Below are 20532 nucleotides of genomic sequence, written 5' to 3' on the forward strand. Positions count from 1 at the left end.
TCTACTTTCCTAATACTAAAGCGGCCAATCCTTTGTCTGTTCAGGTCACAAATTACCATGTAGTAGCTAGATTGATCAAACCAGATTACAGCGTTGTAACGTTCTTGTCCTTTAATTCGAGCTATGAGCTTTTGTCAAATTATTATAACCCTTATCGTGTGGAGGACATGGATATGGATCACAATGTGTTATATGCAAAGGAATGTTCATCAGGATTGGGTTACCTTGCCCATAGAGTATTTATGACTGATAAATACATACCTGAATCTTGTTGCATTATTGGGAATTATTACAGCTTAAAAGGGCTGCATGAGAAAGCAGTTCTGTACTTTAGGAGCACTCAAACTAGATAGAAATTATTTATCTGCTTGGACCCTTATGTGTCATGAATTTATTGAGATGAAAAGCACACCAGCTGCTGTTGACGCATATCCGCAGTAGATATAAATTTTAAGTGATTATCATGCTTGGTATGGATTAAGACAGGCTTATGAGATGATGGGTATCAGGGGTATGCCCTTTTATGCTCTTCATTACTTCCGGAAATCAGTATTTTTATTGCCATGGCTCATTGTTATCAAACTGGTCAGCTGAATATGATTGATGAAGCACAGAAGTGTTACAAAAGGGCAGCAGATTGTAATGACAGGGAATCCCTGAACGCGCTAGCTAAGCTATATGCTGATGAAGGACGTATGGAAGAGGCAGTTTTTTTACTACAAGGATCTGGAGAGGATGGAAGATGAAGAGAGGGAAGGACCCAATATGGTTGAAACTATCTTCTTTCTTGCTAAATACTTCAGAGAGCAGAAAAAGTTTGAAGAAGCTGAGGTCAACTGTACCCATCTTATGAATTATACCGGTCCAGTGATTGTTATATCTTTCTCTTATATGCTTAACCAAATATATTTAACCCCAATATAACTTTCAAAATTATGAGTCAGTCGTAAGTAATTGTTATTTCTTTGTCCATCACTGCAGGAAAAAGAAAGAGCGAGAAGTTTACTCCGCGGAATCAGAATGGAACAAACTGGTTCTCCTTCCATGTATATTGAGCGCTTTTTTCCTTTATTTCTTGTCACTTGTCAGGATATATTACATGGATCAACTTCATAAGAGATGGGAGTTGCAATTGAGCATAGCTTGGGTTTTGTCGTTGCTGCAGAACATTTTAGTCTCTTTAGTAACTGCTAAGTTTAAGGTTTAACGGTGTGATTGCTGTAGAAAGTTCAATCCAACTCTAGCACTCCAGTCTTCTCTAGTCTTCTACTGTAAGTTAAAACTTTAATTTGAAAGGTATTCCCTACTCCCAGTTGTGTTATTCTTGCCTTGTGTTGATTTTTCAAGCCGACTGAATTGTAATCAGAAAGTATTATTACGATCATTATTTGCTCATCTTCTGTGTGGTACATATATAGTCATGAACTTCATATGTTGCTAAGTAACAATTGCATACTGGTGACACTAAAATAAATTTACGAAGGACAAGTAATGCGTAGGAGTACCGAGTTTTATCTTGATTTATTAAAAAGGTCAGAAGCATAGGTAAAGAACATCTGAAGTCTATCAGCAACCAAAAACAACATAAAGTAATGGTTAAGGAAATATCCACCATTAAAATCCAAATTCAGGTTACATAATCATCCTCTGAATTTATTTCCATTGTTCACCCCAGACAACCGGGTTAATTTTAACACAACCACTACAGTTCCAGTTGCCAAAAGCAATTTTGAATCACCATCTCTGATGATTCCCCTTTTCATTATGATTTCAATCATTTAGCTGGGTCAGTGAAGCAGCTGTTGATTCCTGGCCTGATTTCCGGGGACTTGCCGCAGACAAATTTCCTCGGCATATTTTCCGGATACTTTTCTCCCTCATCGAAATTATCCAATACTCCGGTGGCCCTGTTCTCCTTGGCACTCTGATCCAGTAATATAGAAAAAAAAAACAAAAAAAAACACACTATTATCTATACATCTATGGAAGGATCATTCAACTGTGTATCAAGTTCATAATTTGATACTCAAAAGCCCCTCTTTTTAGTTTCACAACCTTCCAATTCCCAATTTGATTTCATCAAATAAAGATTTAACCCCAACAAATTGCTGGTTTGTATATACATATATATCACTATGTAAACATGTTTGATCCATAAGTTACACTTGCGCATACAAATATGTAGATAGGAAAGCCAATGTATATTTATATGCCATTCCATAACTACATCCATAAACACCAGCATATATATCCAAGTTCCAAGACAAAAAGAAAAAGCTAAAATTTCAGGTCAATATTCTCTCCACTCATTTAAATTAATGTATCATGCACTTGTGTGGTTCCTTCCAAATACCACCTTCGTTTCAAGCATCAATAATCATAAAAGACGCAAAATCTTAAGAGAGCAATGCAAAGGTAATATGTCTAAATCCAGAAAACCTTAAACGCAAAAGACCTTATACCTTAAAGATATACATAGACTGAAGGGGAATGGGCCTTTTTTATGCCAAGGAGGATAACAAACGCGAGACTTCCTTAGAATAGGAGAACTTTTTTATTTTCGGATCAAGCTCATGTAGTGCTGCATCAACATACCCCACAATGCTCTACAAATTTAGTCTCAATCATAAATACAATAAACACTTTAGCAATGGGAATAAGATTCGAGGTTAACTAACCATGTCCAACTTTATTAATGGAAAGTTCATTTGGCTGCTTTAGGCTACCATCATCCCCAAAAGCTTTCTCTGCCAAAATTAAAAGTGCCATATACACAAAAAACAACATAATTATCAAATGGATATAGCTAAACTTGCCCCAAGACTCAGAGTTGCAGAACATTTAAGACTAAAGTGAACATATGTACTCACCTTCGAAGAAAAACGAAATCTTGTCGACACTTCGTAGAAATAATTTTCAGTCGACTGTTGCTGCAAGAAGCAACAGGAAACAATTGGGTAAATTTGATTGAAAATTGGCTCGCCTTTACTTTCAGGCAAGAAAAGGACTGAAAATTTACTTAAGATAAATGTGATTACGGTCAATACATGGTTCTTGGTAGAGAAAATAGAGCGGTGGCAGAGCAGTCAAAGTCGTGGAGCAATTGGTCCATCCTGCAATTGTATCTGTAGTGGATCAAAGATTTCAAGCGACAGATACCAAAATTATCCTGGAAATTTATCGTCCAAACTCAAAAGGGGTACCTTTGATGCAGGCTCTACGCTGGCTAGGTCCTAATAGAACTCTAGAACCTCTGGTAGTTGGTCAGCAAGAACCTACAGTACATCAAGTAAAATTCAGTATAACACAGCTGTGATGCATACTATGCTAATTTAGAAGTATAATCAAACAAATATGATTTTTCACGAAGAGTTCCTCATAACAAGGTTATGCATATAAAAACATCAGCCCACAACTTATTTCAGTATATATGTGCTGATTTATACTAGTACTCAATATGCATACGATAAGAACATATATAGCAACTGATGCACATGAACACACAAAGACAACTTATAGAAATGATGAAATCATATATAGACCAAGAAGCTGCTTCCCGCAGTCTTACCCTGTGCTGTCCCTTGGTTCAAGGCATTCCCTAGGGAAAGAATTGTCTGCATAACTCTTTTCAGTTTGACTGAATTTCTGATCTGATGAGAAGCATAAGCTATTAGCTGGATGAGGTGTAATATATTAATGATTAGCATGAGTGGTTTGAAGGGACAAAAATCTAATCAGAGTTTACAACATTTAGGCTTTTCCTAAGGTCAGAAACCAACATGGCCAACACAATACCTTAAGTATTGTGTAAAACCCAAATCATATGACTGTTAGGTGATATATTTGATATTCACCTGGGAAGAGAACCGTATCTTGAAGGAAAAAACTCAGAGCTTAATTAGATTCCACTCGAGGTACTTTCATTAACTCTTAACAGGAACTGCCATCAACATTCTGTGAAAGTCTGGGAGTATACATCAAACCTCATATGACATACTCTCGGATTACTATCGCTATAAACAAGACCAGTTCACATAATGAAATATAAACTAAACCAGAACCATATAGCAGGCTATGATTATTGCATCAATTTTCCTCTAATTGAAGATGTGCAAGGTTCTATCTACAATGATAATCACCAGCTAAATCTTCACTGTCTGTTGCCCATCTAAAACTATTGAAATGTAGCTACCAATGGAAATGGATCAACTGAGAGCTTGTTTTCTCAGCAAATTTCATGATGCTTTATCATTCACATCTGAATAGGCAGCTTGTTATTGCAGCCATCTTAGTAATTTACATCTACGAATCTAGAACAACGAGTTTACATCACAACTGATATCAAATACTCTCGGGTTAGATGCTCTATAAACTAACAATTCAGATAACTGACAGGTGCACACATGCTTAGACTAAACCAGAGACATACACAACGCTATGCAATCATCTGTTCATGACTCAATTCATTCGGAGTCGGCTGTTAATCTAATCTAAAAAACATGAACACAACTCTTACCTCCGAAGGGAACGCGGTCTGATTTCCACCTTCAACATCCCATTCATCAATTCATCGATTTCAAACTTGGGATCAAAAAACGCCTTCAATTTCGAAATCGTGCACAACGCTCTGCTCTGGGTTGAAGCCTCTTTCGATTTTGAACTTGTGCACGACGCTTTGCTTGCCGCTAGTTCGCCTTCTCGATAGCGGAGACGTGGTTGCTCTTTCCTTTTCCTACTTCGCCTTCTCTGGCTGATCTCCATGCAGCGTGTATTAATCCCTCCTTTTTCACCGCGTCGGCATGTTATAGACTCACCAGACGCCGTCGACATCCACGGGAATGGCCGTCATCCGAGAAATTCCATTGTTGTCCCTCCAATATTGTCTCTGCCAATGAAAAGAGGCCACGCGTCTCGGGACCACATTGGCGTGCCAGACTTCGGCGTAGTCCAGCGCTTTCCTCATATGTTTTTATTTTGGTGAAATTATGGATCATATTTTGGTGAAATCATAATCATATGGTATGTTGATGGATTGATGCAATTTGCACACAATTTGATGCAAATTTGAAATTGATGCAAATGGCCGGGTCATATGTATTTGCAGGTGTCGAAACATCTGAGAGGGGAGGGTGGAATGTACATAAAGGTGATCAAATGGATGAAGCTGAACTCAGGCGATATCTTGCTCTTATCGCGGAAAAAACTCAGGAAGAGCAGCGCTTGTGGTCAGAGTATGTTGCGGAGATGCACAGACAACGTCGCAGACCTCGGGATCGTGCCGATATGCGCAGACACCATCAGAGGCTCAGGACCTGAGCCAGTATCATCCATTGGGGGGTATTGTGGAAATGGAAATCTACTATCGTTAGCTACTTTGGAGTCTATCTACTCAATGTCATCTATCTTCATGCTTCTCTTAACAGTTTCTGTTACAGCTTTTCCAATGCTACTAGTTAGACGATCATAATAATAGTTCGATTGATGCTATCCTAGACTTGTTTGTTCATGTCTTTCAAACTTATATTTGGAGAATGGTTACCCCATTGCGACTCTACCTATCCTTCATGATGCCAATAGAGCAGATTCTCTGTTTCCTGTTACAGTTTTCGCACATCGATTTGTTCTGGTTTTGAATCACGTGCTTGTGTACTACTTTGTTAATTTAGGCCTAATGGTATCTGATGTCCAATTACAGTACTACATCAGAATCATTTTCAGTGATGAATACTCCATTGCCTGATATTAAAACCTTACGATTCGCTACTTGATATTAAGAGTAGATATATCCCCTGAAGGCCCCATGTTAACCATGATACTTGGGTGATGCAAGTCATGTAACGGTCAGCAACAATGGGTGCTGGTGGAAGTATCAGAAATCTAGTGTATCCGCAATATCTAATGATAATAATTATTTGCGTAAAATTTAACCATGAGAGATACCGTATTCACATCATCAAATATGCATACTTACAAACAAAACCCTTTTCAGTCGATGATGGAGAGCTACTGCAGAACCCATTTCCCACTCGATCCCAGCAGCATTGAGCCTATCATTCCTGGTGCATCCAAGCAGCAAGAACTTCAGAGACCACATAACAGGGATGCAGAGGTATCAGCGTCGGCACTTTCTGTTTCTTAACACATGCGGCAAGGCAGCACATATGCGAAAATGAACCTACTGAAAATGTAATAACATAGTTTCTTCATACTGCCTAAGGGTGCATGTCCCCTAAGGCAGTACATATGTCTTCAGACTTGAATGATAAATTCTGCAATCGGTTCCTTCAAACTTCCATTATCTCTTTGGTTCGGTTAAAGGAACCTGACCTTGGTTTCTCAAAAAAGAAGAAGAAAGGACCTGACCTTGGAATGCAGGAATTATAGTTTCCATCTAAAAGGTTTGAGATTTGACTCTTAAACCTTGTAACTTTGAAAGAGGACATTGGTAGGGCTTTTTATATGTTTTCTGATTCACAGATGAGATTAGATAATAGCTCTGGCTACTGGTTCTTGGGTGCTTCAAGTGATGTCTTCATGGAAAATGATAGGTTGGGTTAAAAACCTCTAATTGTTTTCTAAAAGTTGGCCATGATAATTGAAAACTGCACATTCAAATCCAGGACTCAAATCTTTTGTTTGCTTTCATTTACAAAAACACCAGAAATCAAGGGAAATAGATATTTTGGACAAATCCTACTCTTGTTATGAATCCCTCTAGACAAAAGCCTTCATGCTAACAACCTGATTAGGCCACCCATATTTACTTTACATGCTAAATAACTAACCAAAACATGAGGAGCTCAATGAAGGAGGGAAACCATTCACCGTCCTTAGTTAGAATCTTACAGTAAACTAAAGAAATCTAGGATTCTCCAGCTCAGATTGCTTCTTGAAGATGGGATCGTATTGCCTCTGGACATGATTTTTTATTGATGCTGCAAGAAGACAGATATAACGTTAAATACTTTGACCACGTTTCAAGCTTTTCAATGAAAAGATAAGAAAAAAACTAGTCTTCCTACTTTATGACAAGCAAATCTCCTCCAAGTTTCTTTTCAGAAATCCAATCTGGAACCAGTTCTTGCAGCAAGTTGAGTTGCTCTTCAACATCCTCTGTGAAAAGAACATGAGACGATTTAGCCTCAAAAGAAACTTCCATACGTTAAGAGATTATACTTTCACTAGAAAGAATTAAAGATTATCTGCTTACCTCTGTCAATCATGTCACAGTGGTTCCAAATTATCTTGTGTACAAGCTCCTGTTTGGTGATAAAAGAACGGTTCATCGACTGAAAAAGGAAATGAATCATGTTAAAGAGTTTAGGCAGTTTGGCAATCATTTTCTGCCGCCTCTTAGCTTGTGTGATGGCTGGAGTTCTCTCCTCTGTTGCCTTGCGCTCCTTCTCCCTAAGCTGTAAAGATACAGCACAGTCTCAAAATTACTTCTCAATTACTGAACATAGTCTTCATATAGTAAAATATGGGATTAGCAAGCCTTGAAGATCGATACTGAGATTAGCAAGAAAGCATTTGAGAAAGCCTTGTGTCAGTTTGAGAAAGCCCTGTGTGCATAACATAACATGATGCAGTAATTAATGGAGTCATCACCAGATGATGATGATAACTTGCCAACCCCCCAGATGATTTTCAACTGGCACAAACAGTCTCAGAGATTTCCAATTGGAACAAACAATAGGGATATGAAATTTATGGAGATGAAATACTAATTGGTATCCTATGGCAACTTTTAAAGAATCATAGAAATATAAATGCTCAATAAAGGTTACAGAGAGACATACTGATTGCAAAAGATCCCCAGGAAGAATATCAAGAATGTCCTTATCAATTGAAGCGCCATCTGTATCAAGACCTACATCTTCAGCATTTCTACTCTTCACAGGAGTGTCAAATTTCAATGATCTGGTGCGTGGAGGACGCCTGACCAACTTGTTTGGCGAGCTATCCTCTGGGGTCATAAAGCATCGCTTTGGTGGGTGTGGTGCAGGTGTGCTGGACATCAACCTGGCTGGAGTAGAAACAAGCTTTGGAGTTGAAGCAAGCTTTCCTGGAGCAGACTGAATGACAGTATTATTTGCAGACAAACCATCATCCTCTAACGGGTCTATCTTTTTGGTTGGGGTTGCAGGCACTTGACCATGACAAGAAACATCAACACTATCTTCCTTAACGGAGCAAACAGTATTGAGCACTTGACTATGCGAAGAAGCAGCAATACTATCTTCCTTGACAGAGCGAACAGTATTGGGATTTGACTCTGAAACTGAAAGATTTGAAGCTTGAATGAACGGCTTCGGTGGATCATCCTGTATGTTCTCTGACTCAGTGCCTATAGGTTTCTGCGAAAAGCGCCTTCGAAAAGACCCCAAAAAATGAGATGCCATGCCTGGTTGCTGGCTTTTAGGTACATCACATGATGTCTTAATAGGCAATGATAGACTGGGAGTTCTGATTATGTTGAAATTCAAATCCTCCATTGATTGGTTTGATGACTTTTGATGTGTTTTGTCTGGATTTTCATCATCCTGAAGGTGACCAGTTGATATCTCACCAGGAGAGGATGAGGAAGAAAACTTGACCCCATATGAATGTATTTCTTGCTTGTCGCAGTTAAAGGGACGGGGCAGAGGTTCTTCTGGAATTTCATAATCCTGAAAGAAGATTTAGATTTCTATTACCACATGCTACTAAACACAACAGTTCAAGAAGGTTATTGACATTATAAATCTGGAAGTCCTAAGCCTACGAGTGTGATCTAACTATATTATTTATAAAATCAAGATTGTTTCTCAGCAAGACAGCATCTTCTATATTTTGTTCAAGTCCTAGTCTAATATTATTGCACAACTTCAACTGTTTGGGAATAAATCAATACAGGATGAGACAACACTGAACTTAGTTTAGTACAATTCAAGATTCTCAGCTACTAAAGCCTCATAGGCTACTCATCATGATTTAGATTATTTGTGCCCTTGTTATACACTAGAGCCTGATAGATTGCTAGCATCCAGTGCAAAATCAATCAGTTTAAAAGCTCACTACACTATCTACAAGTAAAGGTGCGACTCAAATGTAAGATTCCTTAAACAAGTTTAAAGCTGATTAAAAACCCTTGAAACCATGCTAGTTGATCAAAATTCAAAAAGCACAAAGTACATTCAGAAACGAAAACATATTAGTTATATTACCTCAGGCTGGGATATCGAAACCTTTACAAGCCGATCACGGAACACCCTTCTCAAATTCAGTGTCTTCTTCAACTGCGCAATTCCACCCCCTTCAGATTTAGACTCGCCATCAATCTCCAATGCTTGAACATTCAAAGCAACATGAAGATCCGGCTTCAAACAACTAGTTCGTTCATCAAACACAAGCTCTTTCTTTATCTCAATCACCTCAGGCAAAATATACTTCAACTGAGCCAAGTGACTGTATGTAAACCTCCTAAACAACCAACACAACCCAAAAATCCATCACTTTCTATTCCGAAATTTAATTTCTTCACACACACACACACACACCAATCACTTCAATAACCGAAAAATTAAAAAGATGAGAATTTCATAGAAGAGTACCTATCAGTCAAATCCTCAACGGCAGGGCAGATATTCCTGAAGAGCGGCTTCACTCCCTTAGCCTTCAACAACCGAATCGAACTATCCAAGCAATTAAAAAAATCACCCAAAATCTCATACCTGCAATTCAAAAAACCCTAAAAATCAAAACCCACCCAAAATCATCATCCCCAAATCGAAACCCCAGAAATCCGAAAACCCTACTTCTCCGGCAGCTTTTTCGGGGCCTTCTTCTTCTTCGGACTCTCCTCCGGGAACGCGATCTGCCGTCTCGCAGATCCGATCTGCTCCTTCTTCTCGCCAACGCTTTTCGCCGCGGCGCGTCTGATATCCGCGATTGACAGCGCGACGTTCCGGTTCCGCGCTCGCGGCGGCGCCGGCTGCCAGGGCCTGTCCGGCGTCGGGGCGGTGAGAATCGGATCGGATATTACCGAACCCGGCTTCGATTTAGGGGTTAGGGTTAGAGGCTTCTTCGATTTGAATTTCATAGACAGATCTGAAGCCTCTGAGGAACTCATTGTAGACCTAGAGAGAGAAAAAGCTCAGTCACAGAGAGAGAGAGGAGAGAGAAAGTGAGGCGCTGGTGAAATGCGGGTTTTGGGTATTTATTATAGTCCGTGGCGGGAAAGACCAGCGTGCTACAGTTGCCTCCCGCCAAATCCATCCGTTGCGTCCCGCGAGTTTTGTGGGTTCGGGTCGGGTATTGGGGTATTGGACATGTCCAGATTTTGTTCTATGGGCCTATTGTAGGCCCAGCCCAAGTAGGAGACCCTAATTGTTTAGAAGTTAGAGAAGTAACCCAACTTCACGTCTTCTTCTTCCCCAATCATATTGAGAGGGACAACTTCACAAGCAAAATTACAGAGAGAAGAAAAGTTAAGAAACCCAGAAAAGGCTTTGCATATTCTTCGGTTTCTCCTTCTGGGTTTTATTTATTTATTGTTAATCGGAGTTGGACGATTGCCTATAGCTTGTGGGTTTGATTCTCACCGTCGAATTGGGTGACGTGTGTTTTCCGGTGGGGGAGGAATTTGATTGCTTTGGACTCTTCTTTGGGGGCTGTCAATTGGGTGGAGGTAAAGTTTTGTTCTTTGGTTTGTTTTTGGTTCTGGGTTTTGTTTTGTTTTTTTCTGCCCAAATTGAAAGGGGAATATTTTGGAGGTGATGTTAAATTTGGTTTAGATGATAGCTCCATTCATGTTGATTATTTTGCTTTATAGCTGGTTTGGATGATTGAGTTGTTGAAGTTTGATTTCTGCTTGATGAATTGAGTTTGCTTGACCAAGTTAGCTAGGATGATCAAGTTTCTTGTAAAAAAGGAAATTTAGAGAACTTAAATAGAAGAATCAGGTGAAGTCTATGGTGAGAAAGAAAGTTGGAACTAGGTTCTGTAGAGCATATATTGATAGAAGAACCTTATTCCCTAGGTTTGGAATCATCCGATATGTATGTTCTGATTATGTTAGTTTCTATTTGAGAAAGGGTTCAGCTGATTAGTTTAGAAATGCTTGAAGACAAACAGAGTTTGCGATAATTGTTTGAGTAGCTGCTAAGGTTTGATATGTGCTTGATGAAGTGACTTGTGGTCATGAAGTTGCTGCTAGGTCCGTAGACTGATATTGATACAAGGATCTGTTTCTAACTTTTGTTGCATTGGTATGTTTATCTGCTAATTAGATTACTTTTTATCTGAATAAGGAAATGCTCAGCCGATTAGCATAGAAATGCTGAAGATGATATGAAGTTTTCCATGATAATTGACTAATTGAGTAGAACAAGGATGTTTCCTTTTTCTGTTTTTCTTTTGTTTGTCATTTCCTGTTTTTCTTTTGTTTGTCATTTCCTGGTTGCACATGCATATCGTTACTGTGGTTGCTACTCCATCCTGTGACTATAGAAGGGACACACCCTATCCCCTCATTCTTACAAAATCTCTTGCTTTACTATTTCAGTTGTCCATCGAATGGACAGGCTGTATCTACCCATAGTCAGCGTGTGTGAATGATGTTCGGTTGGCTTAAGGGTGTGAAGTCTATCGGCAGTTTTAAGTGGCGTGGTGAATCATCTTTGACAACATCTTTGCTCAGGGATGTGGCTCCTGAGGTTGAATTATCTCAGTATGGAAGGGCACTGAGTCCAAGTCCAGGTAGCGAGAGCCCAACTGGGCTTCTTAATGGTGAGAGCGTAAATGTGGAACCAATTGCTGATTTGGACCTGTTCTTTGAAAGGCTGTACAGCTACTATTGTGATAAAGGGCTCTGGTGTATTGTCATAAAGTGGATAGTAGAGCTTCTGAGCCTCGGTTTCACCATATGCTTCTCTGGGTTCTTCTTATTATTTGTTGATTGGAATGGTCTTCGTAATGCAAAGTGTGGGATGGATGCATTTCAATCTGGAACCAAGCCCTGTGATCTTGCTACCGAAGCTCTTCATCAGCACCCATTAAGCCCTCTGACGCTTTCCAAAGCGATAATTGTTGGATATTTGTTTATATTTTCCATTTATTGGATCTTCTGTTTCCTGAGGTTTTTTGCTCAACTACGAGATACTTTGGGAGTCCGTCACTTCTATCACAACAGGTATGTCTGAAGAGTATTATCATATAATGCAATGACTGCAGTTGCTTAAGCTTTATTCAAATGCGTACATGTTTATAATATTCAATTAAATAAGAAAAGTGGGTTTGAATTTTTCTTGCAGCCTCCATGTCACCGACAATGAAATTAAGACAATGCCATGGGCATCAATTTTGGAAAAGGTTGTCCAGCTACAAAGATCACAGCAGCTTTGTGTGGTCAAAGATCTTTCTGCTCATGATGTGGTTATGCGTCTGATGCGGAAGGAGAACTATTTAATTGGAATGCTTAACAAGGGGGTTCTTTCTTTTCCAATCTCTCAGTGGGTCCCAGGTACTGGTCCTACTGTCAAACTGCACTCAAATGGACAGCAAGAGCGTCTAATTCTGACAAAAACCCTTGAGTGGACCTTGAATTGGTGCATCCTGCAGAGCATGTTTGATAGGTATGTTCAATCTTAACACAATCTTCTTGTATGACCTGGAGTCTATGGTATCATAGTTCAGGTGGCATGACCAATATAGTTGCCTAGGATATGAGGACATCATGTTTATGCCTTTATTTTTCTGGTTTTATAAATAACACTTTAATGTTACCCTAGATATGAGCAAACTTTACTTATCTTGAAAAAGAAAAAGAGAGAAAGCTAATATATCTGATGAGATCTTCCCCTGCTAATCCCACAAAAATGGGGAAGATAAGGATGATTTAACTGGTTCGGCGGGAAAAGTCTCTTGGTCAAACTACATTCCTTATGATGGATGATTTAAGGTTTTAATCTACTTGGTATACTAATAGAGAATGGTCCAGACAGAGCTTAACAGGAATCTTTGTTGCCAGCACCATACATTTCAGGAAGAGATTTAACTGATTTAAGTCGTAGATTCAGGATTGTGCATTCAAGCATCATTGTTTGGTGATGTGGGCCTGCCGTGTTCTGATATTTTTTGTCCTAATAGTTATGATATTTTTTGACTGTGTATTCTTTCTGCAGGAATTTTTGTGTTAGAAGGGACTTTGTATCAAATCCAAGAACATTACAGAAAAGACTCATGGTAGTTGGGCTTGTTATGCTTCTCCTTTCGCCATTTCTTGTCATATTCATGCTGGTATATCTCTTCTTAAGGCACGCAGAACAATTTTATAACCATCCGAGCACTGCTTCATCGAGAAGATGGTCAAATTTGTCAAGGTGGATGTTTAGGGAATTCAATGAGGTAATGTTTTTTGTGTTTCCTCTCAAGTTCAGCATTTCCTTGAAACAAAGTAATCCATGTTCATGTATGGTACTTGTGCTTGTCATTGAAAGATGCATTACCTATGAATTTTTTTTGGCTTCTCTTTATTACTTTGATAACCACTCTGTTCCTTAACAATACAAGGTTGGATTCAACATTAGATTCAAAAAATTCACCTTGGTAAAGGTTTTATATCATCAATATCGCTTCATCATATATTTTGAGTTTTGCTTCCCTGTATCGTGATATGAAACCATATGAAGAATCATGGCTGCTTTTCTAAATTAAATCAATTATCTTTGGCATAGTTAATTCACTTTATTGAAAGTAGTTATTTCTTCTATCAATCTTTCAGAAAGTTAGTCTCCTCCCTCTTTGTCTTGTTTCCATCGTCTATAATTATGGAGTTCTGTCCTCTATTACTAAAGTTTAAAAACTTGGATCATAATAATGGCAGGTGGACCACTTGTTCAAACACAGAATCAATAGCAGTTTGGTACATGCTTCTGAATATTTGAAGCAATTTCCTTCTCCTATTATATCCATTATAGCAAAGTTCATCTCATTTGTGTCTGGTGGCTTCGCTGCTATTCTAATCATCATCGCGTTCCTAGAGGAATCTCTGCTAGAGGGCCATGTAAGATATTCTCACTCCTACGTTCTTAGTGAGACATTTGGATATGTTGTTTGGATATTTGGATATGATGCTAACTTGTGGTATCTGTTGTTAAAATATGAATGGGCAGATATTTGGTCGCAACTTGTTCTGGTATGCTGCGGTTTTTGGAACTATAACAGCTATTAGCAGGGCTGCAATTAGTGATGAGCTTCTGGTCCTTGATCCAGAGGGGGCAATGTCTATGGTGGTTCAGTACACACATTATATGCCGAAGACATGGCGTGGCAAAGAGAATACTGAGGGTGTTCGGACAGAGTTTGAATCCCTGTTTCAGGTGATCCCTTGCAAAGCTCCATTTCCTTGTGTTTAGCCTTCAATATTGAGCCTGCTGTTCATACTATTCTCTTTCTTTACCTGTTTCTTAAAATGCAGTATACTGGAATGATGTTACTTGAGGAGATGGCTTCTATCTTCCTCACTCCATATTTACTTATATTTGTGGTTCCAAAGGTCAGATAATGCTGATCTCATGTTATTTTGTTTTCTTTCATCTATGAACTTTCTGGTTTATTGTTCCATTCTGATCTGTGTGTAATGTGCAGCGGGTGGATGACATTTTAGAGTTTATTGCAGAATACACAATTGATATTGAAGGTGTTGGTCATGTTTGTAGGTTAGTAATTATGCACCCTGTTCTGTTGTCTTTATGCAGTGTCCTCTGAGCCTTTATCATTGACAACATTCTAAAATCTGATTGTACTGTTCATTTCATGCAGTTTTAGTGCCTTTGATTTTCAAAAACATGGTAATAGAAACTATGGGTCACCTTTCAACGTATCTCGCTCACAGAGGAGTTCTCAGGGGAAAATGGAGAAATCGTTCTTGAGGTATGATCACTAGAGATCTACTTGGGATGCTCGTCATGTCATTCTTATGTTGTCCTTTTCCAATTATGGCATAACTACTTTTTGGCATACTCTAGTTGCGTGCCAAATAATTTCCTTGCGCGAATCTCAATTCTTAAGAATTTTCCAATATTGTGGCAGCTTCCAGTGTAGCTATCCGTCGTGGGACCCAAATGCAGAAGGACATCAGTTTCTTTTGAATCTTAGAACTTTCAGGGAGCAAAAGTTGCAGGGACAAGGACCTAGACATGCATATTCTCCCCAGAGAATGTCACCTGGTAGCCCCAGTTTGAGAGCCTTTGGTGGCATGAACTATTTATCGAGGGAAAGGCTGCATCATAATCCTAGAAATGGCTATCAATTAGGTTCTCTGTGGTTAATTGATGCAGAGCAGAAGAATCATCCATACCTTCTTGATTGGTATTACACATCTGCCCCACACCATACAACGAGTTACAAGAATAGTCTGGAAGAACCATTTGAAGGTGCTGAGCATCAGTCTGTGGATTGGATGCCGCCCAACTTCACAGAAAATGGAGCAAGATTTGAAGATCTTTGGGACCATCATTATGAGGATCGATCACAGTCATATCTGGGGGCTTCTACATCAGCTCCATTCCCCCGAGATAATGTACTTCAGCACCATGACACTGGTAATCCGGCACACCAAGTGCGGAGTCACTGGTGGGCTAGAACTGGCCCTCACAGTACACAGCCCCAGTCAAGTTTCCTTGATCCTCCACAGTCAAGTTTTCTTGAGCCTCCCAATTTCATGCGCCGACCTTCAGATAAGTATTATGAAAATTTCTCAGACAGAAGCGTAGAGGAACAGGATGAAGAACATGAACGGGAACAGAATGAAAGACAAGATGCCGAACAAGATGTAGAGCAGGACCAGGAGTTGGATTGGAGGAGGAACTACCACAATCTATCTCGAACTACTTATATGGATGACTTAGACTTAGAGGCAGGAGAATTCAATCTTCATTTTGATGATGTATATAGTAGACGTCCTGAAACCCCTAAGATATAAAACCACCAAGCTTTCAGTGATAACTATATGTTTCCTCTTAGTTTTTTCAAGAGGTTCTCTATTGCTCAAGTATCTGGTTGGTTTTCCACTACTGGGAATGTTCTCTCTTGCTCAGTAAGGAATTAGGATTCGTGTATTCTTTGTTGTATATAAATTGAAATTCTTGATACTCTTCTCCCAGTTGCGAGGGTGACTGAGGTCACATAAAAACCCAGCACCCCTCCAAGGCTCCAAAAATGTACAGCTAAACCATTTGATCATTTCAAAATTCCTTTTCATTCCGCCAAGTTATCTGTCGGATCACTTATTTGGAATTACACTACTCGTGCTCTCAAAAAGTCCTTTTGTACTCGGTTCTATATTGTATTGTTGGCAACTGTAAAGTTTAAACGCTCACCAAAAAGCACTCAGTAAACGCTTTGGTTTAGGCATCTTCCCCTCTCAAGCAACGCCTTCCTTTTGATCAGTTTGGGGCAGCTGTTCTTAGGATTTTTTGTCGTAATTTTGTTTCTTGTATCGACAAAAAAAAAATCAGATCTTCAATATCAGTATCACATTTCAAAATAAAAATGTAAATGTAATGTGTTCTTACCGCGAGAGATTAGTTTGGTTTTGGTACCTCTTTCCAAAACAAAAATGTAAAATTTGTTTCTTGCAACAAAAGATTTTGTTCGGTTTAAGTTGGGTTTGAAGCTCGATCCAAATATTTTTAGTGGGTGTGTTACTAACTTGCGGAAAATAAGAAATAGTTTCATGTCTCATTCTGGTATAAAAATAAATTCAAATAAACAATAAAAATGAAAAAAAAAGACTACAAACCGACGTCGCTTAGTTGCTGATCGCCTTCTTCTTCACCGGCCTCAAATTCACTTCAAGGGTTTAAGCAGAAGGGTTTAACAGAAAGAACCCACAAAACCTCTCAAAGTTCCAACCATGAGAAAATCCTCAATCTCACTCTTCTCCCATCTCACTCGCCACACCTCCAAATCCCTCGCTCCTCTTCTCTCCCGAAATTACATTTCCACCCCTCCCTCTCCCCCTTCATCTTCTTCTTCCTCACCGACCCAGTTCACCTCCTGCACCAAACTCCATGGCTTAATCTTCAAACCCCCACAATTCCAAACCAACCCATCTCGAAACACGAACACCCTCGCGCCCCAAATGAACTCAAGGCAGAGAAAAACCAAGGAAAAATCCGATCTTGAAGACGCATTTGAGTGGGCGACTACTTCTGAAGAGATGCGTACAGCTTTCAAGGAAATGGAGTCGGTTTTCGGAGAGAAAGAGCTGGCCTTGGCTTGTTTGAAACTTGGGCTCAAGCTTGACCAGGAAGGTGAGGACCCTGAACAAGCTTTGGCTTTTGCTACTAGGGCCTTTAATGCTTTTGATAAAGAACATGATGATAGTGATGTTAGTAGTAGTGGAAAGAGTTCGTTTCTTGTTGCAATGGCTTTACAATTGATGGGTTCGGCTAGTTATAGCTTGAAGAGGTTTAATGATAGTTTGGGGTATTTGAATAGGGCTAGTAGGGCATTGGGTAGGTTGGAGGAGGAGGGTTGTGATGTTGGGGATGTTAGGCCGGTGATGCATGCGGTGCAGTTGGAGCTGGCGAATGTGAAGACGGCGATGGGGAGGAGGGAGGAGGCTCTTGTGAATCTGAGGAAGTGTTTGGAGATTAAGGAGGTGATGTTGGAGAAAGATAGTAAGGAGCTTGGGAAGGCTAACAGGGATTTGGCTGAGGCTTATGTTGCGGTTCTGAACTTTAAGGAGGCGATGGGGTTTTGTAGGAAGGCGTTGGAGATTCATAAAGAACTCTTGGGGCAGAATTCTGTGGAGGTTGCGCATGACAGGAGGCTGCTTGGGGTTATTTATACCGGTTTGGAGGAGCATGAGAAGGCCTTGGAGCAGAACATGTTGTCGCAGAAGGTTTTGAAGAATTGGGGTCTCGGTTCTGATTTGCTTCGTGCGGAGATTGATTCTGCAAATATGCAGATTGCTTTGGGGAAGTATGATGACGCTATTAATACTTTGAAGGGTGTTGTTCAGCAAACGGATAAGGATAGTGAGACCAGGGCACTAGTGTTTATCTCGATGGGAAAAGCACTATGTAATCAGGAAAAGTTTTCAGATGCAAAGAGAAGTTTGGAGATTGCTTGTGGAATTCTTGACAAGAAAGAGAGAGCCGCCCCGGTAGATGTTGCTGAGGCATACTCAGAAATATCTATGCAATACGAGACAATGAACGAGTTTGAGACTGCAATTTCACTGTTAAAGAGGACATTGGCATTGCTTGAGAAGCTCCCTCAAGAACAACATTCTGAGGGAAGTGTTTCTGCTAGGATAGGGTGGTTACTTCTGTTGACCGGCAAGGTCTCACAGTCTATTCCTTACTTGGAGAGTGCGGCTGAAAGGTTGAAAGAGAGCTTTGGTCCCAAGCATTTTGGTGTGGGCTACATTTACAACAACTTGGGGGCAGCATATTTGGAATTAGACCGGCCTCAGTCAGCTGCACAGATGTTTGCTGTGGCAAAGGACATCATGGATGTCGCGCTTGGTCCACATCATGCAGATTCAATCGAGGCATGCCAGAACCTCTCAAAAGCATATGATGCTATGAAAAGGTATGAATACATCTCTAACTCTTTACTTGGCAGTATATGATAATATTATTACATTGGTAACGGAGATTCAGATGCAGTTAGAATCTACTAGATGGTTACTTTTCAGAATGTAATCTATGCAATAGAGGACCTGTTATGTTCCTTTGGTAGTTTCTAATTCATGTGAAAAGTAATGCTTGTGCTATTTCCAGTAGTTTTCTGGTTGGTTAATGTGAACTTAATATAGGTCTGGCATTTCTTGTTGACACATGCACCCACTTTCATTTCCCTTGGTATATTCATCAAGCATCCATTAAAGATGCTTGATGCAATTTTGAAGAGGCTAGTCTTATGCAACGCACAATCATATGTATCTCATAATTGATCTCTTGGGTTTTCAGCTATGCCCTTGCAATTCAATTCCAGCAGCAAGTAGTTGATGCTTGGGAGAGTCATGGACCAAGTGCACATGATGAACTCCGAGAAGCACAGCGAATTCTTGAAGAGTTGAGGAAGAAAGCCCGTGGGACATTTTCAAATGATGAGCGAACCATAAAGGCCTTGCCCTTGCCCCAAACTCATCCATCTGCCAGGAGCTCACAGGCTGATTTCCTTTGAATTTGAACTGATTGGACTTAATATGAAAGATGCTCTGAGTAATTGATATACCGAAGTGAGTAACTTCGTCCTAGAATGTGACGGTATGGCTGCTGTTTTCAGTGCTTCTGATAATGTTTTGGCTATGTTATTTTTTCTTCATGGGGTGTCAGTGTCTTCATAAGAAAGAAACTTAATAACCCATCATTCTAAACTTGAACTGTATTACCTTGAAGCACAAAATTTTCTGCTCTTGTATATTGCTTTAGAATTGTCAATTGAGGAATATATTTGTTTTTTTCTTTTATTCACAGAAGTTTTATCAAATGGTCATCCTTAGCACAAATTCCTTTCATTATATATTGAACTGTGATGGTGTCTATATATAACTAAATCACGGCAATGAATAGACTAAGTAGTCTGTTTAAAAGGAAATCCGGAAATCCTGGCAAAGAGCCTTGGCAAGACAAGGTACTAGCTACAAAAACTGTGCTTTCTGAATGAAGGCACCTGAGTTTACATGATGTAATAAAATTTGGAAAATTTAGACTGAGATATATATTCATAAAACATAATATCTAACTGCTTCTCATGTTAAAGTCAATGATAAGGATATAAATCAGTAGGATGATATTTCTATCTTTTATTGCATATCTGCATATCTTGGTGTATATATTCTTATTATTTTTCTTTAGTAATTTTCTCCCCTATATTGTGATTTGACTTTTATATCTTAGGCTAGATTGATGGATTTGGAGAGAACCATTGTCAACTATATGTTTGTCTTTTAGATATGTTATATTAAAATGTTCATATATATATGGGAAAAAGACCATTTGCACAAAATAGAAAAAGTCAAACCCCATTTCAATGATAATCTTTTTTATTAGCCCATTTGAATACAAGGTACTTATTTTAAGCCCAAATACACAAATCTTTATTAAAATATAATAAAATAATATTTTAAAAGACTTTTTTACCCTTAACCTTTATTTAAAGAGAAAAAAAAGAAAAAGAAGAAGGGAAGACTTTCCCGGAAGCACACCGGACACCAGCGCCGGTTGCCGGTCACCGGATTCCGGTCGCCGAACACCGGTTGCCGGATTCCCGTCACCGGACACTGGCCGCCGGATTCCGGTCACCGGTCGCCGGAAAATTGATGGTGATCGGAAAATCGCCGGAGACGCCGGAGTCTCACTGGATTATTTTGAAAAAAATGTCACCAGAACCCATCGGATCTTGCCGGAAGCATACCGGCAAAAAAATGAAGTTTACTACCCCTAGTAAACTTTTACTGGGGGTAGTAAACTTGCAAAACAGTAGCTCTAATGCCATAATTCACATTAAAAAGGAGAAAATACAACTTAGATG

General features: G+C 39.5%; 3 protein-coding genes and 1 non-coding gene across 4 annotated transcripts; 2 read left to right on the plus strand and 2 right to left on the minus strand.

Annotated features, from left to right (window-relative positions):
- Window positions 1-1688: 1688 nt before the first annotated feature.
- LOC101305614 lies at window positions 1689-4674 on the minus strand. The gene is made up of 9 exons (XR_183908.1): window positions 4517-4674; window positions 3855-3954; window positions 3569-3650; window positions 3204-3275; window positions 3048-3125; window positions 2871-2930; window positions 2679-2747; window positions 2463-2581; window positions 1689-1924 (listed from the first exon to the last, which is right to left on the minus strand). It is a non-coding gene; the product is annotated as an uncharacterized LOC101305614 (transcript).
- Window positions 4675-6616: 1942 nt separating this feature from the next.
- Window positions 6617-10111, minus strand: LOC101298288 (CDT1-like protein a, chloroplastic-like). The gene is made up of 7 exons (XM_004292157.1): window positions 9798-10111; window positions 9594-9713; window positions 9207-9462; window positions 7800-8669; window positions 7211-7412; window positions 7023-7113; window positions 6617-6935 (listed from the first exon to the last, which is right to left on the minus strand). The coding sequence occupies exons 1-7, from the start codon at window positions 10109-10111 to the stop codon at window positions 6878-6880; spliced, it is 1911 nt and encodes a 636-aa protein (XP_004292205.1). The 3' UTR covers window positions 6617-6877.
- Window positions 10112-10535: 424 nt separating this feature from the next.
- On the plus strand, window positions 10536-16249 carry LOC101305806 (autophagy-related protein 9-like). Its single transcript, XM_004289876.1, has 10 exons — window positions 10536-10669; window positions 11546-12172; window positions 12294-12614; window positions 13164-13386; window positions 13865-14044; window positions 14154-14360; window positions 14459-14536; window positions 14629-14699; window positions 14803-14913; window positions 15073-16249. Exons 2-10 carry the CDS (start codon window positions 11595-11597, stop codon window positions 15962-15964), a joined length of 2661 nt encoding a protein of 886 aa, XP_004289924.1. The 5' UTR covers window positions 10536-10669; window positions 11546-11594; the 3' UTR covers window positions 15965-16249.
- Window positions 16250-16870: 621 nt separating this feature from the next.
- On the plus strand, window positions 16871-19397 carry LOC101306096 (nephrocystin-3-like). Its single transcript, XM_004289877.1, has 2 exons — window positions 16871-18585; window positions 18966-19397. Exons 1-2 carry the CDS (start codon window positions 16898-16900, stop codon window positions 19180-19182), a joined length of 1905 nt encoding a protein of 634 aa, XP_004289925.1. The 5' UTR covers window positions 16871-16897; the 3' UTR covers window positions 19183-19397.
- The last annotated feature ends 1135 nt before the right edge of the window (window positions 19398-20532 follow it).

The sequence above is a fragment of the Fragaria vesca genome, linkage group LG2 (genome assembly GCF_000184155.1).
Source record: "Fragaria vesca subsp. vesca linkage group LG2, FraVesHawaii_1.0, whole genome shotgun sequence".
NCBI classification, from domain to species: Eukaryota; Viridiplantae; Streptophyta; class Magnoliopsida; order Rosales; family Rosaceae; genus Fragaria; species Fragaria vesca.